This window comes from Oratosquilla oratoria, chromosome 2, assembly GCF_046742065.1.
Source record: "Oratosquilla oratoria isolate Oo_2021 chromosome 2, ASM4674206v1, whole genome shotgun sequence".
NCBI classification, from domain to species: Eukaryota; Metazoa; Arthropoda; class Malacostraca; order Stomatopoda; family Squillidae; genus Oratosquilla; species Oratosquilla oratoria.
In genome coordinates, this window is record NC_134778.1 from 15,513,806 (window position 1) to 15,537,762 (window position 23,957).

Genomic DNA, 23,957 nt, shown 5'->3' on the forward strand with positions numbered 1-23,957 from the left:
CCACATTTCTTTTACTAATCTTTCTTCACTCATTCTTTCCATGTGTCCAAACCATCCTAATACTCTTTCATCAACCCTATCTCCCAATTCCCTTTCCACCCCTGTTCTCCTCCTCACCTCCTCATTTCTCACTCTATCCAGCCTAGTAACCCCTATCATACTTCTCAGACATTTCATCTCAAACACATTCAAACTCCTTCACTAGAGAAAAGTACAGCATTGGGATGAAGGATGCAAAGTATGATCTTCCCCCATGAGGGAAATAATAACACAAAAAGAAATAATGGAGCAATTAACAAACCTTGACATTAAGATATCGCAAAGCCCAGATGGAATTTCAAACTGGATACTAAAAGAATGCAAAGGGGTAATGGACAACATATACCACATAATTAGTTGCTCACTCAAAGAAGGAAAAATACCAAAGGACTGGAAAAATGCCAACATTATACCAATATATAAACAAGGAAACAAGGAAGAACCAACTAATTATATACTGGTTTCCCTTATAAGCACTGCAGCCAAAATTCATGAGAAAGTTATCAAGAATAGATGGGAAAAACACCTGGAAGAATACAATATAATATGAAGACAATTTGGATTCAGACTGGGAAGATCATGTACTACAAATTTAATCTGTTTCTACTCAAGACTAATAGATATAATACAAGAAAGGGATGAGTTGGTTGATTGTGCTTTCCTAGACTTACAAAAAGCCTTCAACAATGTACCACATAAAAAAAGTACTTAAAAAAATTGGAAAACATAGGAGGGATACAAGGTAACCTACCAAACTGGATGGAGGATTTCCTGCATGGTAGAAAAATGAGAGTAGTGCTCAGACAAAAGTGTTCAGGTTGGGAGGAGGTGATTAGTGGAGTTCCACAGGGATCAGTATTAGGTCCAATGTTCACTATTTATGTGAATGACATGGATGAAGATGTGTAATGTTACATGAGCTTCTTTGCAGACAATGCCAAATTGTTGAGGAAAGTAAAAACCAAAACAGATTGTGAATCACTACAGAAAGACCTAAACAACATTTGGAAATGGAGTCAGAAGTGGGAAGTGGACTTCAATATTAAGAAATGTAGCATAATGGAGTTCGGAAAAGGTAAAAAAAGAATATAAGGACAATATACAATTGAAAAAAAGGAAGTAAAGAAAGTGGGATCTGAAAAAGACTTGGGAGTACATATATACATACATATACCAAGGCTTCCTCCCCCTTACAAGGGAGGTAGCCAAAAAGGAAAAGGCATAAAATCACTCGCACTCATTCCATCCCTGAATACACTCCACACCCCTCCACCCTCCCTCTTATCTTAGCACCTCCTGGATGATAGGTCATCCCTGCACCTTGTCCACTGCCCTGGGTCAGAAGCAGTGTCGCAAGACACAGCACATCCACAGCAAGGCCGCTTCAATAAATCGGCGACACCCCTCTCCGTCCCCCCATGCATTAACCCCTTCCATACGGTGCCGCATACGTAGGCGTCATGAGGAGCAAGTGGATACGCGAGGCTGCCATATCGACGTCTTGATTATATTTATTGTAGTTGCCCCTGCATTTTTACATACTCTCTAAACTGTCTTTAATCACATTTTCTATGGTTATCAAAATTCAAGGGGGAAAGAGAGAAGGATAGATATATGCGGTGACTATATTTTATGATGCGAGTATTATTACGACACGTCATATGGCTGGCAGCGGCTGCTGCCTACGAGATTTAAGGCCCGTACTGAAGAGGTTAAAGAAGAAGACAGGGAAGAAATCACTTCGGGCTACGTCAAATTTTGCTCACACATACTACCTCATCCCCCATCCCCCCACCCATTCCACCTCATGCATCACAACATCATCCATATACAACCATTCTCCATTCACCCCTGTCTTCTGTCCTCTCCCATCCTTCCTCAACAGACATTCCCCTCTTCCCCAAAGCCCCCTTCACCCCATCCATCCACCTCATCCTAGGACGTCCCCTCATGTTCACTCCCTCCACATCTGCCTTCCATACCTCTTTTACTAGTCTTCACTCATTCTTTCCAGATAAACAAAATTGTCAGAGAATCCTATAACTTGCTAAGATCAATAAAAGTGGCTTTTACCTATTTAGATGAAGAAATGGTTAAAAAAAAATATTAGTCACACTAATAAGGCCTAGACTGGAGTATGCTGCGACACTATGGTCACCCAGTACCAAAAAGAATATAAAGAAAATTGAAAAAATCCAAAGAGCAACCACGAAAATGGCCCCAGCACTTTCAAACCTCTCATATGAGGAGAGACTGACTAAATTGAAATTCCTGACTTTGGAACAAAGAAGAGATAATATATAATAATAATAATTTTATTTGGCATTGAATCAATATACATGAAGTGCAGATAATGAAAAGAACACATAGTTCGAAATAGCAATTACAAATGCCAACCTACTGACCATCTACAGAATCATGAAAGGCACAGAAGTTCTTGATAGAGAGGACTTACTAAATTGGGACAAGAGAATCACGGGAGGACATAAAAAAAATAATAATAACAAAAAAGGATATTTATAGAAGATATGTGAAAAAAACAAAAAAAAAACACGGAATGGTGGACATCTGGAACAAACTGGACAAAACAATAGTGTGCAAAAACCATACACAAATTTAAGAGCAAACTAGACACTGTGAGATACAAAGGCAGGACACCACAACCATAGCACCCCCTTCCCATAAGATACAACTAGGTAAATACAACTAGGTAAATATATATATATATATATATAAAACTACTACTTCTACTAATACTACTACAATGGAAAGTGCAATGTGTTAGAGAATAATGCAAAGCTGCTACTCCTTTAACCTCTACTATCCAATGATCCACCAATAACATTTGCTCATACCAATGTCTGCCAATTTCATCTATGCAGTAAGCAGACTTTCAACTTTATGATCAAAGACTTTGTTCTGACTACTCTGGATGAGTGGAGTGGGGAACAAGCAATCAAAACATACCTTTACTACTCTTTTTTGTGTACAAACTGGCTGGATCTACCGCCCCTAGAAGACCAAGACACTCCGCCACAAAGATTTGTATTTCTGGATCATTTTCTCCACACTGATCTGCAAATACATACACCAATCAATCAAAGGAGGCAAATACTTCAACAATGCATAATCATACACTGTATAACCATCAACATAACATCTGAAATTTCACATGACTTAAAAATGTGCATTCATGAACAACTATAATGTTCAAAACAATGTCATCAGTAACATGTATATTATGTCAGGATAACACTATTCACCTTATGAACTGGAATAAGGTAGAGTAATTGAAAGTGAAACTGAGAAGTGAAGGTAGCAGTACCTTAAGGAAAAAATACTAAAGAACATAGTAAGGTTATGATCAACATCATACTCTGAGCTGTTCATTTACTTCCCATGGTGAATGAGGTTTAGGATGAGTATACATGACTTACCCCAACCATGTGACCTCCTGTAACCCTTCTCCTGTCCCCCACACAGTAGTAATTAGAGACAAACAGTCAAAATGGGAAGAAATGATAAGTGGTGTTCCACAAGGGTCAGTGCTGGCTCCAATCATGTTTGCCATATACATAAACGACATGGACGAAGGAGTTGAATGTTATATGAATTTCTTTGCAGATGACGCAAAAATATATATGGAAGATGTTGTGATGCATGAGGGGGTGAGGTAGTATGTGTGAGCAAAATTTTGATGCAGCCCGAAGGGATTTCTCCCCGTCCTCTCCTTAATATGGCGGGGGGACGGAGAGAGGGGGGTCGCCGATTTAATGAAGCGGCCTTGCTGTGGATGTGCTGTGTCTTGTGACACTGCTTCTGACCCAGGGCAGTGGACAGGGTGCAGGGATGACCCGTCATCTAGGAGGTGCTAAGATGGGAGGGAGTGTGGAGGGGTGTGGAGTGTTTTCAGGGATGGAATGGGTGGGAATGATTTTGTGCCTTTTCCTTTTTGGCTACCTCCCCAGTAAGGGGGAAAAAGCCTTGGTATATGTATGTATGTATGTATGTAATAACAGAAGAGGACTGTGATTCATTACAATCAGACCTGGACAAAATCTGGAGATGGACTCAAAAGTGGGAAGTGAACTTCAATATCAAGAAGTGTAGCATAATAGAGTTTGGAAAAAGCAAAAACAGAATTTCAAATAATTACAAAATTGGCAAAGAAGAAATAAAAAAGTAAACTCGGAAAGGGACCTTGGAGTATTAATCAGCAAAGACATGACACTGGATAAACATATAAACAAAATAGTTGGTGAAACCTACAACCTATTAAAGTCAATGAAAGTGGCATTTGACTACTTGGATGAAGAAATCATTAAAATATTAGTTACATTAATCAGACCAAAGCCAGAATATGCAGCGACACTATGGACACCCAGTACTAAAAAGAATATAAGGAAACTAGAAAGAATACAGAGAGCAACAACAAAGTTGGCACCAGCTCTTTCCAATTTAACATACAAACAAAGATTATCGAAATTGGAACTATCAACACTAGAGCAGAGAAGAGAAAGAGGTGATCTACTGACTAAATATACATACATATACCAAGGCTTTTTCCCCCTTCCAAGGGAGGTAGCCAAAAAAAGGAAAGGCATAAAAACACTCCCACCCATTTCATCCCTAAATACACTCCACACCCCTCCCACCCTTCCTCTCATCTGAGCACCTCCTGGATGACGGGTCATCCCTGCACCCTGCCCACCGCCCTGGGTCAGAAGCAGTGTCGCAAGACACAGTACATCCACAGCAAGGCAGTTTCATTTAATCGGCGACCCCCCCTCTCCGTCCCCCTTTGCATATAAAGAGAGGACGGGGAGAAATCCCTTCGGGCTGCGTCAACATTTACTCACACATACTACCCCACCCCCTACCCCCCCGCCCATTCCTCCTCATGCAGTCACAACATCATCCATATACAACCATTCTCCACTCACCTCTGTCTTCCGTCCTCTCCCTTCCTTCCTCAACAGACATTCCCCTCTTCCCCAAAGCCCCCTTCACCCCATCCATCCACCTCATCCTAGGACGTCCCCTCATGTTCACTCCCTCCACATCTGCCTTCCATACCTCTTTTACTAGTCTTTCTTCACTCATTCTTTCCATGTGTCCAAACCATCCTAATATTCTTTCATCAACCCTATCTCCCAAATCCTTTTTCACCCCTGTTCTCCTCCTCACCTCCTCATTTCTCACTCTATCTAGCCTAGTAACCCCCACCATACTTCTCAGACACCTCATCTCAAACACATTCAAACTCCTTCTCTCTTCTTCTCTTATGTTCCACGTTTCTGCCCCATACAGTGCTGTTGGCACAATCACTCCTTCATACAGTCTCCTCTTCGCATCCATTCCCAAATGTCTATTTCTCATTACACTCTTTAAACCACCAAGGCATTTACTCGCTTCTCTCAATCTACATTCTACCTCCACCTTCACTCCACCTTTTCCTGCTACACTTGCACCCAAGTATCTAAAACTATCCACTTCCTCCAGTCGCTCTCCCTTAATGTTCACTTCCAGTCTACTGCCACTTCCACCCCTTGTACATCTCATCACCTTACTTTTACCCACATTTATCTTTAGCTTTCTTCTATCACATACTCTCCCAAACTCTGCCACCAGCTTCCTCAATCCCTCCTCTGACCCTGCCACAAGCGCAGTGTCGTCCGCAAACAACAGCTGGCTCACCTCCCACTTTTCTCCATTTTCTTTAACCATCTCTAATCCCTGACTCACTACCCTAGCATTCACCTCTCGCACCACCCCATCCATGTATAAGTTGAACAGCCAGGGCGACATAACGCATCCTTGACGAAGTCCCACCTTTACTTCAAACCACTCACTCTCTCCATTTCCAATCCTAACACATGCTCTACTACTCTCATAAAAACTCTTGACAGCTCCCAAAAGCTTTCCTCCTATCCCATAAATCTTCATAACCTCCCACAGTGCCTTTCTGTCTACCCTATCATAAGCCTTTTCCAGATCCATAAAAGCCCAAAAAACATCCTTCCCCTTTCCTATAGCTTTCTCACATATCCCTCATAGAAAATATAAATCAGAATAGTGGATTTTTTACAATTAACAAACCATTGGCAATTTTAATTACAAGTAACAAGCAATTTGCGCAAATTGTAAGTACACCATTTTAATGTTTGTTTCTCCCCGCAAGGCTCGGGCTATATAAGGAGTAAAATGTTTTTCATCGATGTTATTTCTGAAGAAGCCCTGCTGGGCGAAACGTAAAATATATTGGACTCCCATACTCTGCGTTTGGCCTCTTCCCTACAGAGCTGTTGCAGTCGTTGCTGCCTTTACTCATACTGATCTACACAACCTCTACCCGTCCTAAATCCACACTGTTCCTCACCAATTACTCCTTCTGTTCCTCTCCTAATCCTCTCAATTAAGATTCTCCCATAAGCCTTCCCTACTACACTCAACGGGCTAATCCCTCTGAAATTACTACATTCACACTTGTCCCCTTTTCCCTTGTAAAGAGGAACTATACAGGCACTACTCCAGTCCTCCGGTACTCTACCCTCTCTCCAGCAAACATTAAATAATCTCACCAACCAGTCCACCATCACTGAACCTCCCTTTTTCAGACATTCTGCATGACATCCATCCAGACCAGGTGCCTTACCTGCTTTCATCATCTTTACAACTGCCTTCACCTCATCCTTCCTTATTTCTCCTCCATTCTCCTCACTCATCACTCTCATTTTCTTCGTATTTCCCACTGCAGCTATCTTTCCTTCCCTATCCTCCTTCACATTCAGCAACTCCCTAAAATATTCTGCCCATCTTCCCCTCACTGCCATCTCTTCCATTATCAACTCTCCATCTGTACCTTTTACCTTTTCTTCCCTACTTGATTCGCCTCCTCTTCCTCTCTTAATTTCTTTCCAAAACATCTTTTTATTACTTTCAAAATTTTCTGTCATACTCCTACCCCATTTCACATCTGCTCTCCTCTTTGCCTCCTTTACCTTTTGCTTTACTTCTCTTTTCTTTTCTTTGTACGTCTCATATGACTCCCCTGTCCTCTTTTGTAACCAATCTGTGAATGCTCGCTTCTTCTCTTCTACAACCTTCTTTGTTTCCTCATCCCACCATTCACTACCCTTTCTTCTATTTCCCCCTGTCCTTCTTGTTCCACACACCATCCTTGCACACTTTAAGACTCCCTCCTTGAACCATCCCCATTCCTCCTCCACACCCATCTCTGCTCTATCCTTTACTCCCTCCCACTCCTCCTTCAGCTTCTTTTCGTACTCCTTCTCCTTTTCCTTTTCATTCAAGGAGTTCACTCTAAGAACCTCCCTACCTTTTGTCCCTTTCCTCCTTCTCCATCTATCCTCCACTCTCAACTTACCTTCCACCAAAAAATGATCTGATATTCCCCCACCCTCTCCCCTTAGCACATGTACATCCTTAACTCTTCCTATCATAATCCTATTTACCACTACATAATCCATTAGCGCTCTATCTACCACCCTTCCCTCCACCACCCTCTCCCATGTGTACTTATGCTTGACTTTCTTCCGAAACACTGTATTTGCTATCATCAACTCTCTTTCTAGACACATTTCCACCATCAACTCTCCACTACGATTCTTTCCTGGAACTCCACACTTCCCAACCAGTCCATCGATTGGACCATTTCCCACTCTAGCATTAAGGTCTCCCAGTACTATTACATTGACATTTCTTCCTAAACCCTCTATGCACTCATTTAAATCTATCCAAAAGGCCTCCAAATCTATCCAAAAGGGTGAGTGTATGTTTGGGAGTGTAAGTGGGAGGTTATCAGGAGTGAAGAGAGGGCGAGGGAGGGAAGGGGTGGCTATTCTAGTAAGTGAGGAGATAGGTAAAGGGGTAGTGGAGTGGAAGGAGGTTTCCTCAAGGATAATGTGGATGAAGGTGAAACTGGGAAAGGAGATGTGGGTCTTTGTAAGTGCATATGGGCCGGGCAGTGAGAAGAGCATGGATGAAAAGGGAGGCCTTTTGGATAGATTTAAATGAGTGCTGACTAAATATAGAATCAGGAAAGGAATGGAAATCCTTGACAGGAATGATTTACTAAAAAATGACTGGAAAAACAAGAGGTCATGAAAAGAAACTCAAAAAGGATAACTATAGAAGAGATTGGAAAAAGAATAGCTTCCCACACAGTGCTGGATATATGGAATATCTTAGATAAAGAAAGTGTGTGCAAATACTATTAAAGATTTTAAGAAAAAACTTGATGCTGAAAGAAACAAAGACGGGTCACTATGAGCATAACTCCCTTTCCGTGTAATACAACTAGGTAAATACAAAATTAACTTCTACCAGAGTTGAAAAGATTTAAGGATTTCATTTCCTCCCATGAAGTGAGACTGCACAAACTGGAGCAAAAACTTAAGAACATAGGAATCATTAGAAAGGAGACTGCAAGAGACCACAAGGCCCACACCAAGCAGCTCCATGTCAATTACCACTTACCATCCCATTCCATAAAGCTATCTATCCTTCTCTTAAAACAACTGATATTTTTAGCACTCACTATGTTACTAAGTCTATTCCACTAGTTGATTGCTCTCTTAGTAAACCGGTTCTTGGATATTCCCTTCTTACATCTAAATTTGTCCAATCTAAACCCATTACTGCAAGTCCTACCCTGTTGTCTTAATATGATGACCTCAGCATTACCCTTGTTAAAGCCCTTAATCCAATTGTACACCTCTGTTAGATCACCTCACACACTGCATCTTTCTAAAATGTAAATTAGTGTCTAAGCCTGTCCTCATAAGGTAAATTTCTGAGCCCATGAGAATGAGGAAACAAACCTGGCTCAGAAAAGCAGAGGCTGATAAATTGAGAAGGGAAGATGAAACTTTGAAAAATGAGAGAAAAATCTTCTCAACATAATGGAGGAAAAAGAGAACTGGCAAACAACAAATGAGGAAAGGTGAGATAGAGTAGCCTTTAAAGAGATCATGGTGCAACTGAGAAAAGAAAGCCTAGAAGAGGGAATAGTTAAAGTTATGAAAAAAGAAAATCTCTTGCCAGAAACATAATGGTACTCAGGTGGCTGTTGCTGGTTACCTGAAGGATACTGGTCTTCTACAAGAGACCAGAGGTAACACACTGACTGCCTCTATGGTGGTACTCCTTCACAGACAACTTCCCTTGTCACAACAGCACAGGCATAAAACTGTAACTACACATTATTTAATACTTACTGAGCAAAATGCTGAACAACTCTGATATGACAGATGGTACTGAATCTGATCCTTCTTCTAAGCTGTAAAGAGTTGCTTGGTTGCTGTACAATGTTCTCCGTAGTCTTGTGAATGCATGGAGTCTTACATCAACACTCTCATGTGCAAGACCTCGAAGGACAATTCTGAGTTCTTGTAAAACAGCTTCCATTCCACCTCTAGGAGTGGGGGAATGGAAAAAAATAATAATAAATAAACAAGTGAATAAATACAAGTTAATAGAAAACAAATATTTATTACAAATATTCAGTATATATACATATATATATATATATATATATATATATATATATATATATATATATATATATATATATATATATATAGATATATATATATACTGTAGATACACATTTACATTTATATATACATATATGTTTATACATGTATACACATATATACATATACCAAAGGCTTCTTCCCCCTTACAAGGGAGGTAGCCAAAACACAAAGGCATAGAAACCACTCCCACCTATTCCATCCCAACATACTCCAATCTCCCCTACCCTCTTATCTTGGCACCTCCTGGATGATGGGTCATCCCTGCATCTCACCCACTGCCCTAAGAAAGAAGCAGTGTCACAAGACACAGTACATTCATAGCAAGGCTTCATTTATCGGCGACCCCCCCCCCCTGTCCCCTCATGCAGAAAAGGAGAAGATGGGGAGAAATCCCTTCAGGCTGCATCAATTTATTTCTCATACATACTCCCTCATCCCCCATCCCCACCCACTCCCCCTCATTCATCACAGCATCATCCATACACAACCATTCTCAATTCACCCCTATCTTTTGTTATCTCCTGTCCTTCCTCAACAGACATTCCAATCTTTTCCAATGCCCCTTTTAACCCATCTATCCATCTCATCCTAGGTTGATCCCTCATGTTCACTCCTTCCACTTCTGCTTTCCACACCCCTTTTACTAGTCTTTCTTCAGTCATTCTTTCCATGTGTCCAAACCATCCTAATATTCTTTTATCAACCCTATCTCCCAACTCCCTTTCCATCCCCATTCTCCTCCTCACCTCCTCATTTCTCACTATCCAGCCTAGTAACCCCTATCATACTTCTCAGGCACCTCATCACAAACACGTTCAAACTCCTCCTCTCTTTCTCTCTTATGTTCCATGTTTCTGCCCTGTACAGTGTTGTCAGCACAATCACTCCTTCATACAATCTCCTCTTAGCATCCATTCCCAAATGTCTATTTCTCATTACACTTTTTAATCCACCAAGGTATTTACTCGCTTCTTAATCTATATTCTACCTCCACCTCCATTCCTCCCCTTCCCGCCACATTTGCAACCAAGTACCTAAAACTACCCACTTACTCCACTCCTCCAGTCTCTCTCCCTTAATACTCACTTCCAGTCTGCTGCCACTTTCTCCCCTTGAACATCTCATCACCTTACTTTTATCCACATTTATCTTCAACTTCCTTCTTTTGCACACCTTCCCAAACTCTGTTACTAACTTCCTCAATCCCTCCTCTAATCCTGCTGCAAGCACAGTGTCATCAGCAAACAACAACTGGCTTATCTCCCACATTTCTCCATTTTCTTTAACCATCTCCAGTCCCTGACCCACTACTCTTGCATTTACTTCTCACACCACCCCATCCATGTATAAATTTAACAGCCAGGGCGATATAACACATCCCTGGCAAAGTCCCATCTTTACCTCAAACCACTCACTCTCTCCAATTATAATCCTAACACATACTCTTCTACTCTTGTAAAAAGTCTTGATAGCTTGCAAGATGCAAGACCACCCACAGTGCCTTCCTGTCTACACTATCATAAGCCTTTTTCAAATCCATAAAGGCCCATAAAATATCCTTGCCTTTTCCTATAGCTTTCTCACATATCTGTCTTACCACAAAAATCTGATCTATGCTACCCTTCCTATCCTAAACCCACACTGTTCCTCACCAATTACTCCCTCTGTTCCTCTCCTAATCCTCTCAATCAAGACCCTCCCACAAGTTCTTCCTAATTACACTTAACAAACTGATCCCTCTGAAACTACTACACTCACACTTGTCCCTTTTTCCCTTGTAAAGTGGAACTATACAGGCACTCCTCCAGTCCTCCTGCTCTCTACCCTCTCTTAAACAAACATTAAATAACCTCACCCCAGCCAGTCCACCATCACTGAGGTTTTGTATGGGTTTTCAGCATGGTGGATTGTATATATATATTCTTTTAACTATGTTCAGTTAAAGCTATTATAGCTATTAGATCATGGTCATTTGTGTGGATGTTCAAAATCTTGTCTGGGCTTTCAGCATGGGAGTTTTTAATTTCTTTAATAGCTCCTACATTTTTGTTGGTAAAGGAAAAGGTGGCATATGTGTACGGCTTATCTCCTACTCTAGCATGAAGATTTGCCAACACGAATACATTTACATTTCTTTTCAAATTCTCTACACACTACATACAAAGAAATAATAGAGAACAAAAAGGACAAATGAATGATATATACCCATCAAGAGAAGTCTGATGGCCTTGAATAAATTCATTTATCTGATCTAAAGCTGAATGTTCAGGTAAAAGAGGTAAACTTCCTACAAGAGAAAGCGTGAATCCTTTATCCATCTGAAATAAAGAAAAATATAAATATATACATATATTTCAATCAAATTAAGTAAATATACTAATAATCAGTCAATCGAGCTACTGTTAAATACTAAATTGATATGCAATACATACCATCAAATGAAAGACCAATGACAGGCAGTCTTATTGTCCAGAAAACAAAGACATTCAAAACACAGTTCAATGACACAAGGAAGAATGTCTGACCTCCTTCCAATTCCTCAGTGATATTGCTTACTCCTGACTTTCATTAATCTATGAAACACAGACAGAGAGGGGAGATTGCTGATTAAACGAAGTGGCTTTGCTGTGGATGTGCTGTCTCTTGCTACATTGCTTCTGATCCAAGGTAGTGGGCAAGATGCAGGGATGACCTGTCATACAGGAAGAGCCAAGAAAAGAGGGAGGGAGGGGTGGTGAATGGAAGTGGAGTATGTGGGGATGAAATAGGTGGAAGCAGATTTATGTCTTTAACTTTGGCTACCTCCTTTGTAAGGGGGAAAAGCTGTTGGTATATGTATAATTGTCAAATCACCTGCACATGTGAATGTACATACATATACCAAATGCTTCCGCCCCCCTTTTAAGGGAGGTACCCAAAAAAACAAAAGCATAAAAACCACTCCCACCCATTCCATCCCTATCACACTCCACTCCCCTCCACCCTCTTTCCTCCCTCTTATCTTGGCACCTCCTGGATGACAGGTCATCCCTGCATCTCGCCCACTGCACTGGGTCAGAAGCAGTGTCACAAGACACAGCATGTCCACAGCAAGGCTGCTTCATTAAATCAGTGACTCCCCTTCTCCATCCCCTCATGCAAAAAAAAGGAGAAGATGGGGAGAAATCCCCTCGGGCTGCATCAAATTATTTCTCACACATACTCTCTCATCCCCCATCCCCCACCCATCCCACCTCATGCATCACAACATCATCCATATACAACCATTCTCCATTCACCCCTATCTTCTGTCTACTCCCATCCTTCCTCAACTGACATTCCCCTCTTTCCCAATGCCCCTTTTACCCCACCTATCCATCTCATCCTAGGTTGACCCCTCATGTTCACTCTTTCCACCTCTGTTTTCCACACTTCTTTTACTAGTCTTTCTTCACTCATTCTTTCCATGTGTCCAAACCATCCTAATATTCTTTCATCAACCCTATCTCTCAGCTCCTTTTCCACCCCTGTTCTCCTCCTCACCTCCTCATTTCTCACTCTATCCAGCCTAGTAACCCCTATCATACTTCTCAGGCACCTCATCACGAACACATTCAAACTCCTCCTCTCTTCCTCTCTTATGTTCCATGTTTCTGCCCTGTACAGTGTTGTCAGCACAATCACTCCTTCATACAATCTCCTTTTATCATCCATTCCCAAATGTCTATTACGCATTACAATTTTTAATCCACCATGGCATTTACTCACTTCTCAATCTATATTCTACCTCCACCTCCATTCCTCCCCTTCCCACCACATTCGCACCCAAGTACCTAAGACTACCCACTTACTCCACTCCTCCAGTCTCTTTCCCTTAACACTCACTTCCAGTCTGCTGCCACTTTCTCCCCTTGTACATCTAATCACCTTACTTTTATCCACATTTATCTTCAACTTCCTTCTTTTGCACACCTTCCCAAACTCTGTTACTAATTTCCTCAATCCCTCCCCTGATCCTACATCAAGTGCAGTGTCATCAGCAAACAACAACTGGCTTATCTCCCACTTTTCTCCATTTTCTTTAACCATCTCCAGTCCCTGACCCACTACCCTTGCATTTACCTCTCACACCACCCCATCCATGTATAAATTGAACAGCCAGGGCGACATAACACATCCCTGGCAAAGTCCCATCTTTACCTCAAACCACTCACTCTCTCCAATTCTAATCCTAACACCTGCTCTACTACTCTCGTAAAAAGTCTTGACTGCTCGTAACAGGTTTCCTCCTATCCTGTATATCTGCAAGACCACCCACAGTGCCTTCCTATCTACACTGTCATAAGCCTTTTCCAAATCCATAAAGGCCCAAAAAATATCCTTACCTTTTCCTATAGCTTTCTCATATATCTGTCTTACCGCAAAAATCTGATTTATGCTACCCCTACTTTTCCTAAAACCACACTGTTCCTCACCAATTACTCCCTCTGTTCCTCTCCTAATCCTCTCAATCAAAACTCTCCCATTAGCCTTCCCATCTACACTTAACAAATTGATCCCTCTGAAACTACTACACTCACACTTGTCCCTTTTTCCCTTGTAAAGTGGAACTATACAGGCACTCCTCCAGTCCTCCGGCACTCTACCCTCTCTCCAGCCAACATTAAATAACCTCACCAACCAGTCCACTATCACTGTACCTCCTTTTTTTTTAGACATTCTGCATGGTATCCATCCAGACCAGGTGCCTTACCTGCTCTTATCTTCTTAACAACTGCCTTCACTTCATCCTTCCTTATTTCTCCTCCATTTTCCTTACTCATCATGGTCATTTTCTTAGCACTTCCCACTCCAACTACCTTTCCCTCCCTATCCTCCTTCACATTTAGCAACTCCCTAAAATACTCTGCCCATCTTCCTCTTCTTCCCTTCTCTTCCATTATCATCTCTCCATATGCACCTTTTTCCTTTTCTTCTCTACTTGATTCACCTCTTCCTCTCTTAATTTCTTTCCAAAACATATTTTCATCACTTTCAAAATTTTCTGTCATACTCTTACCCCATTTCACATCTGCTCTCCTCTTTGCCTCCTTTCTCTTTATCTTTACCTACTGTAACATACCTAAGATTATAAATTATGCAATACTTACAATTACTCTCTTCAACACTGGGGCCATTTCCTCTGGTCGCACTCTGACAAGTGGTGTAATAACAACTACAACCTCTTCCAATAGGGCACCTAGTGTTACTTCATCTAGACTGAGGGAGCAAAACATAAAAATTATATTTCTGCTAAACTTCTTAATTCATAAAAATTCAATGCAAAAGCAGAATCCTTTTACTATGAAAAATTGTAACTGTGTATCTTATCAGTTAATATGTTGCCTTGGTTGTTGTTTTTTTCCAAGAGATTTAATTCCAAGATATCCAGTAAGAACAACCCAGTCTGGCCCACAAGTTACCCAGAGAAGAAATTTCTTATTGTTCTTCATGTATTTCACATAGGAGGTACAGTGATGATGGCCTGGCTGGTGAAATTGTTTAATGTTTGTCAAAAGGAGGGTAAAGTGACTGGAGGAGTGCCTGTATAGTTCCACTTTACAAGGGAAAAGGGGACAAATGTGAGTGTAATAGTTTCAGGGGCATTAGTTTGTTGAGGGTAGTTGGGAAGGTTTACGGGAGGGTTTTGACTGAGAGGATTAAGAGAGTATTAAGAAAGGAATGGAGTGGGTCTAGGAATGGTAAGGGTCGTGTGAATCAAATATCTGTGGTAAGACAAATATGTGAGAAAGCTTTAGTAAAGGGTAAGGATGTTTTTTGGGCCTTTATGGATTTGGAAAATACTTATGAATGTGTGGACAGGAAGACACTGTGGGAGGTTTTGCAGATATATGGGATAGGAGGAAAGCTGTTAAGGGCAGTCAAGAGCTTTTACAAGAGTAATAGTGCCTGTGTTAGAATAAGAAATGGAGAGAGCAAGTACATACATACATATACCAAGGCTTTTTCCCCCTTCCAAGGGAGGTAGCCAAAAAGGGAAAGGCATAAAATCACTCCCACCCATTTCATCCCTAAATACACTCCACACCCCTCCCACCCTCCCTCTCATCTGAGCACCTCCTGGATGACGGGTCATCCCTGCACCCTGCCCACCGCCCTGGGTCAGAAGCAGTGTCGCAAGACACAGCACATCCACAGCAAGGCCGCTTCATTTAATCGGCGACCCCCCCTCTCCGTCCCCCCTTGCATATAAGGAGAGGACGGGGAGAAATCCCTTCGGGCTGCGTCAAAATTTACTCACGCATACTACCCCACCCCCCACCCCCCTGCCCATTCCTCCTCATGCAATCACAACATCATCCATATACAACCATTCTCCACTCACCTCTGTCTTCCGTCCTCTCCCTTCCTTCCTCAACAGACATTCCCCTCTTCCCCAAAGCCCCCTTCACCCCATCCATCCACCTCATCCTAGGACGTCCCCTCATGTTCACTCCCTCCACATCTGCCTTCCATACCTCTTTTACTAGTCTTTCTTCACTCATTCTTTCCATGTGTCCAAACCATCCTAATATTATTTCATCAACCCTATCTCCCAAATCCTTTTTCACCCCTGTTCTCCTCCTCACCTCCTCATTTCTCACTCTATCTAGCCTAGTAACCCCCACCATACTTCTCAGACACCTCATCTCAAACACATTCAAACTCCTCTCTTCTTCTCTTATATTCCACGTTTCTGCCCCATACAGTGCTGTTGGCACAATCACTCCTTCATACAGTCTCCTCTTCGCATCCATTCCCAAATGTCTATTTCTCATTACACTCTTTAATCCACCAAGGCATTTACTCGCTTCTCTCAATCTACATTCTACCTCCATCTTCACTCCACCTTTTCCTGCCGCACTTGCACCTTAGTATCTAAAACTATCCACTTCCTCCAGTCGCTCTCCCTTAATGTTCACTTCCAGTCTACTGCCACTTTCACCCCTTGTACATCTCATCACCTTACTTTTACCCACATTTATCTTTAGCTTTCTTCTATCACATACTCTCCCAAACTCTGCCACCAGCTTCCTCAATCCCTCCTCTGACCCTGCCACAAGCGCAGTGTCGTCCGCAAACAACAGCTGGCTCACCTCCCACTTTTCTCCATTTTCTTTAACCATCTCCAATCCCTGACCCACTACCCTAGCATTCACCTCTCGCACCACCCCATCCATGTATAAGTTGAACAGCCAGGGCGACATAACGCCATGGCTGTTCAATATGTAGATGGATGTGGTGGTGCAGGGGGTAAATGCAAGGATAATGGGAAGCAGATACGAAGTGGTTAAAGAAAATGGTCAAAAGTGGGATGTACGACAGTTGCTGTTTGTGTATGACACTGGGCTAGTGGCAGGATCAGAGGGGGGATAAACCTTTTCAATAAGCGCATTACAAAATATAAAGTTACTGCTGTTATACTCGTTCTCTCTCACTCTTAATAAATATAACCGCACAGAAAACATTATCCTGTTCACAGATTATTGGGGGGGGGGGGGGGTGTCACTCAGCTACAACAACAAAATCAACATATCAGGAAGCCGACACCGGCATCCTTGTATCCACTTGCAGCTCATGACGAATGCATAGGCATCATTGTATTCAAGAGGTTAAGGAAGTTTGTGATGATGTTTGGGAAGGTGTGCAAGAGGTTAAAGTTAAAGGTAAAGACATAGCTCTTACATGCCTAAGTGCTGCCCAGGGCAAAGTTCTCAGTGATGCCCCCCCCCCCCATCACCACTTCCCATCTCCACCCTCCCTTAGAACCTGTTTTAGCAATTGGAGGTGCTAAGATGAGAGGGAGGGTGGAGGGGTGTGGAGTTTATTCAGGGATGGAATGGGTGGGAATGATTTTATGCCTTTTTCTTTTTGGCTACCTCCCTTGTAAGGGGGAAAAAGCCTTGGTATATGTATGTATGTAGAAAATTGTATTTAATGTCCCTATTGCAGAAAGGCTATGGGAAAAATATTTCATATTCAGTTAATTCTAATGCAAAATTCATATATTACAGTAAAATATTCAGGGCTCCTTTGACATTTTTTTATTATAATTATTTTGTCAGCTTTGTGGGTGGCATGTCCAGACTAGAATTGCCGTCCCCCTAAATGTGCCACCCCAGGGGATATGTACCCCCCCCCCCCCCATGTGAGGGCCCTGGGTAAAGATGGATAAAAGTAAAGTGATGGGATGTACAAGGAAAGAGGATGGCAGCAATTTGGAAGGGTGTATTAAAGGAGAGGCTGGAAGAAGTGGATAGCTTTAAATATCTGGGGTCACATGCAGTCAGAAAGGGAGGAGAGGAGGTGGAGGTTGATTGTAGATTAAGAGAAGCAAGTAAGTGCCTTGGGGGACTAAAAAGTGTAATGAGAAATAGATATTTGGGAATGGATGCCAAGTGGAAATTGTATGATGGGGTGATTGTGTCAACAGCCTTGTATGGGGCAGAGACATGTTTTCATCATTCAAATCTTTCTAAAGTTCATCTTAAAAGATTTTGCCTCTGACTGTACTTCAAACTTTGCCATGTGCCTGTCTAAAATTAACAGAAAACTCCCAAATATATAAAAACAACAATTATTACCAGATCTAATTATATTAGTTACTGTTACAGATCAAACTTACTTATCAAGGAAACTGGTCCATGCTTTGCAACTGATGTCATAGAATTCTTCATCTTTTAGCTTGAGAGCTGTTTTCAGAGATGCTAAGACTTTGTGTGCAAAGGGTGATAGGTTATCACATCCCATTACTGTTAGAAGGTCACACAATGATGAGAAAGCACACTTCTTCTCTCTAGAAAAAAAAGGTAAAACTTTATTATACACACAATTTCACAGTTCATTTTACAAATATGTTACAACAATAAACTTGTTGATATATATGCAATACCCTGTCTGGGGTATTGGCTGTATGATATTGTGAGGTAAATATCTACTCAGTAGCATTCATTGATACTTCAGGGTCTATATAGGGTGCCCCTATGGACCAGAGCCACACATAATTTTGTTTGTGTTTGAAATCTCTACTCATGAGAAATTATGCTACTTTATTATGCTGCAACTGTGCCTCCATTATGCTGCCCCCCCACCCTTAATACTGTCCTGTATCACTTCTCTGAATACATTTTCATCTTTGCCAAACCCTGTGGTAGGAAAAAGAGGACAAGAGGGTCTGGGAGGAGTTTTCCAACCAGAACTCTAAGGTTTGGCTTTTTTATTTGTGCATAGGTGTGGTACAGATGTGAGTAAAACAGAAGAGATAGGCAGTATGTTTATGAGAAGAAAGATGGATGTGTTGGAAGGGAGGGGTGTGTTTGAATTTGGGAGTGTGGTGGGTAAGGTGTTGGGAGCTAAGAGAGGATGAGGGAGAGAAGGAGTGACTATACTAGTAAGTGAAGAGATAGGTAAATGTGTGGTGGAGTGGAAGGAAGTTTCTTCAAGGTTAATGTGGGTAAAGGTAAAACTGGGAAAGGAGATGTGGGTCTTTGTAAGTGGATATGGGCCTGGTAGTGAGAAGAGTGTAGAGGAAAGGGATATTTTTTGGATAGATTTAAATGAGTGCATAGATGGTGTAAGGAGAAATGTCAATGTAGTGGTATTGGGAGATCTCAATGCTAGAGTAGGAGATGAACCAATAGATGGAGTGATTGGAAAGTCTGGAGTTCCAGGAAAAAATTGTAGTGGAGAGGCGATAGTAAAAATGTATTCATAAAGAGTTGATGATAGCTGACATAGTATTTAGGAAGAAAGTCAAGCATAAGTATACATGGGAAAGGGTGGTGGATGGAAAGGTGGTAGATAGAGTTTAAACCACTTCAGTACGACTAAAAATTCACATGCAGCATCGGCTGCCAAATGTATGATTCATCACACTATTCATATTATAAAATATAATGTCATTGCTGTATTACTCATTCTCTTTTACTCTGAGTAATAATAAACACAGAAAATGTGACCAAACCAGTTCACAGAATCTGAGGATACCTCATGTGCAACTGCAAAAATTATATACATAATCAAGATGCCGACCCTGGCATCCTCATGTACCTATTCATGGATCATGACACCTACGTGGGTGTCATCATACTGAAGTGGTTAATGGACTATATAGTGGTACCACAAGAAGGCTAGGAAGAGTTTCAGATGTACATGTTCTATGGGAAGAGAGTGGGGGAATATCAGATCATTTTTTTGTGGAAGGTAAGTTGAGAGTGGAGGATAGATGGAAAAAGAGGAAAAGGACAGAAGGTTGGGAGTTGCTTAGAGTAAACTGCTTAAATAAGAAGGAAAAGGAGGAATACAAGAAGCTGAGAGAAGAGCTGGAGGAAGTGAAGGATAGAGTAGAACTAGGGGCAGAGGAGGAATGGATGTTTCAAGGAGGGAGTCACAATGCGTGCAAAGATTTTATGTGGAACAAGGAGGATGGGGGGAAATAGAAGGAAGGGTAGTGAGTGGTGGGATGATGAAGCAAAGAAGGTTGTGGAAGAGAAGATACGAGCATTCGCAGATTGGTTGCAAAATAGGATGAAACATATCAGAGGTACAAAGAAAAAAGATGAGTAGAACATAAGATAAAGGAAGCAAAAAATAGTGCAGATGTAAAATGGGGTAAGAGTATGACAGAAAATTTTGAAAGTAATAAAAAGATGTTTTTGAAGGAAATTAAGACAGGAAGGGGAGGTGAATCAAGTAGAAAAGAAAATGTAAAAGGTGCAAATGGAGAGATAATAATAGAAGAGACGGCAGTAAGAGGAAGATGGGTAGAAGGGTAGGGAGGGAAAGGTGGTTGTAGTGGTAGACACTAAGAAAATGACAATGATGGATGAAGAAAATGGAGAAATAAGAAAAGATAAGGTGAAAACATTTCTTAAAATGACACGAGCAGGTAAGGCACCTGGGTTAGATGGGTGTCATGCAAATGTCTAAAAAAGGGAGGTACATTAATGGTGGAGTGGCTGGTGAAGTTGTTAAATGTTTGTCTAAAAGAGAGTAGGATACTGGAGGACTGATGGGAGTGTCTGTATAGTTCCACTTTACAAGGGAAAAGGGGACAAGTGTGAGTATACTAGTTTCTGAGGGATGTTTGTTGAGTGTAGTTGGGAAGGCTTATGGGAGGGCTTTGATTGAGAGGATTCAGAGAGGAACAGCGGGAATAATTGGTGAGGAACAGTGTGGGTTTAGGAAAAGTAGGGGTTGTGTGGATCAGATTTTTGTGGTAAGACTGATATGTGAGAAAGCTTTAGCAAAGGGTACAGTTGTTTTTTGGGGTGCCTTTATGGATTGGAAAAGTCTTATGACAGGGTAGACAGGAAGGCACTGTGGGAGGTTTAGCAGATATATGGGATAGGAGGAAATCTGTTAAGGGCATTCAAGAGTTTTTATGAGAGTAGTAGAGCTTGTGTTAGAATTAGAAATGGAGAGATCAAGTGGTTTGAGGTAAAGGTGGGACTTTACCAGGGATGTGTTAGGTCGCCACAGCTGTTCAATGTGTCTAGTACATGGATGGGGTGGTGCGAGAGGTAAATGAAAGGGTAATGGGCAATGATTGGAGATGGTTAAAGAAAATGGAGAAAAATGGGAGATAAGCCAGTTGTTGTTTGCTGACAGCACTGAGCTTGTAACAGGATCAGAGGATGGATTAAGGAAGTTACTGATGGAGTTTGGGAAGATTTGTAAAAGGAGAAAGTTGAAGGTAAATATAAGTAAAAGGTGATGAGATATACAGGGGGAGATGATAGCAACAAATTGGAAGTATTAAGGGAGAGAAGCTAGAGGAAGTGGATAGGTTTAGATACTTAGGGGCACATGTGGTGGGAAAAGGAAGAGTGGAGGTGGAGGTAGAATGTAGATTGAAAGAAGCAAGTAAATGCCTTGGGGGATTAAAAAGTGTAATAAGAAATAGACATTCAGGTATGAATGCTAAGACAAGAGTCTATGAAGGGGTGATTGTGCCAACTGCATTGTATGAGGCAGAAACATGGAACATAAGAGAGGAAGAGAGGCGGAGTTGTGTTTGAGATTAAATGTCTGAGAAGTATGGTCGGGGTTACTAGGCTGAATAGAGTGAGAAATGAGGTGAGGAGAGCAGAGGGTGGAAAAGGAGTTAGGAGATAGGGTTGATGAAAGAATATTGGGATGGTTTGGACACATGGAAAGAATGAAGAGAGATTGGTGAAAGAAGTATGGAAAGCAGAGGTGGAAGGAGTGTACGGGGGGGGGGGGGGGGAAACAACCAAGGATGAGATAAATGGATGGTAAAAGGGGCAGTGAGAAAATGGGGGATGTCTGTTGAACATGAAGATGAAGGATAGTGGTGAGTATAGAATGGTTGTATATGGATGATGCTGTGATGCATGGAAGGGAGTGGGGGGGATGGGCAGTTGGAGAGTGATTATGTGCAAATGATATTCCAACATGCCCTGAAGGGATTTCTACCCTTCTCTTTTTCTGCATGAATGGACAGAGAGTTGGTTGTTGATTAAACAAGGTGGCTGTGCTGTGGATGTGCTGTGTCTTGCTGCATTGCTTCTGATCCAAGGCAATGGGTGAGATGCAGGGATAACCCGTCATCCAGGAGGAGCCAAGAAAAGAGGGAGAGAGGAAGGGGTGGTGAATGGGAGGGGAGTGGGTGGGGATGAAATAGGTGGGAGTGGACCTTTTGACTTTGGCTACATTTACTTTAATTTTGTTTAATTCAATAGAAAAAATTGTGTACAAATAAACACACTACAATAGCTTTCTACATCAAAGGTAAGGTAAATTAGCTAGGGAAATGAATTATATAAAAAGGGAAAGATAATGTACACATCTATCTTTGATGTGAGCATACGCTCAGGACATCCATTATTAAAATGGTACCAACACAGAGCAGGCACCACCACATGGAAGACACATAACACCTCACATTACAGTGCTCCACACTAATAATCCTTAAACAGCAAAATACCTCTTCCCTAATTGACTTATGTTGCCAGTTTCCTGGAGGCCACAGGTCTTCTGCAAGAGAGATCTGAGGCAATGGACTGATAGATTGATTGTGTGGACTGAATGTCATATGAGTATTGAAGAACCTTGGGAATTAAGGGTTGCCCTGTCCCCCATCACACTGCCTGGGTCAAAAGTAATGCAGCAAGGTGCAACACTTCCATAGCAGGCACTGGTTTACCCCATCACTTCACTGTACAGTGACCTCTCCATCCTCATCCAGTTAATATAGATTATGAAATACTAATGACCCACTTTCAGAGAAGGATAAGCGAAAGTAAAAAGAGTGGAGAACAACAAGTATTTATACAGAAGTAGTGAGGTAAGCAGGAAGGTATAAATACTTGTTGTTCTCCACTCTGTAATTCACATCTGCTGAAGAGGATCACAGTTAGTGATCGAAACATACGGATCTTTTTACTTTCGCTTATTCTTCTCTGAAAGTGGGTCATTAGTATTATTTTACCTATGTGCTACGACATTACTTTGTTGTGATAGATTATGAAGAAGACAAGAACATCCATTCAGGCCATGTTATCCCTTCTAACCCCCTATACATTATCATTACTAATTTTGGACTTCATTCTAAGTAGATTAAACAAAGCAAACCAGTTCAGTTACCTGTACATAGTCGATCTTGATACAAGTTTACCATCAAGAAACCCCAGGATGCCAAGAAGCCTAGGCGATAAATACTTTGCAATATCTTCCATATTTGATGTCCTGAAACTTTGTTTCCTTTTAATCATTATTTCTTCAGAAGTATCTGCTTCATCCAAAGCTCTCATTTGTGAGAGCTCTTTTAACACTGCATCTCGATAGTCGTGGAGACCCAACACCAGCTCATTTACCTGGTTCTTAAAAGCAAAATATACAAAAATTTTATTTGATAACTTTTCATGTGCACAAGAAAATCTATTACTATCTTACAATTATATCATAAAAATGAAAAAGTAAATGTACACCAAACAATAAGGACAATGTATACTATATGAGATATGTGAATGTGATTACTTCTTTTAAGCTTATGGATGAAGATATGTTAAGGATATTAATAACTTCTTTTCATGCATAGTTTAGAATATGCCACTGATGAATGGAGCCCAGATGCAAAAAGTCAAAAGAAAATTAGTGGGTACAAAAGACCACTTGAGGGCACAAGTGATGGGAAGGGGAGGAGTGAAGGTAGAATGTAGATTGTGAGAAGCGAGTAAATGCCTTGGGAGATTAAAAAGTGTAATGAGACATAGACATTTAGGAGGGGGAGATTCTATGAAGGGGTGATTGTACCAATAGTACCATATGAGGCAGAGACATGCAACATATGAGGGGAAGAGAGGAAGAGTTTAAATG

The 23,957-nt window shown here is 41.3% G+C and overlaps 1 protein-coding gene across 4 annotated transcripts in view; it reads right to left on the reverse strand.

The window, feature by feature from the left end:
- Positions 1-23,957, reverse strand: part of LOC143037248 (serine/threonine-protein kinase atr-like) — a 144,077-nt gene that overhangs the window by 49,997 nt on the left and 70,123 nt on the right. For all 4 annotated transcript variants that reach the window (XR_012967459.1, XM_076205391.1, XM_076205379.1 and 1 more), the window contains exons 20-25: positions 23,226-23,461; positions 18,244-18,414; positions 14,729-14,837; positions 11,805-11,917; positions 9,279-9,475; positions 3,007-3,114 (exon numbers count right to left, since the gene is read on the reverse strand). Coding sequence is in view for 3 of the 4 variants with exons in the window: in XM_076205391.1 (XP_076061506.1) it covers positions 3,007-3,114; positions 9,279-9,475; positions 11,805-11,917; positions 14,729-14,837; positions 18,244-18,414; positions 23,226-23,461 (934 nt within the window). In the remaining variant the exon portion in view is untranslated. The remainder of the gene's footprint in view (positions 1-3,006; positions 3,115-9,278; positions 9,476-11,804; positions 11,918-14,728; positions 14,838-18,243; positions 18,415-23,225; positions 23,462-23,957) is intronic.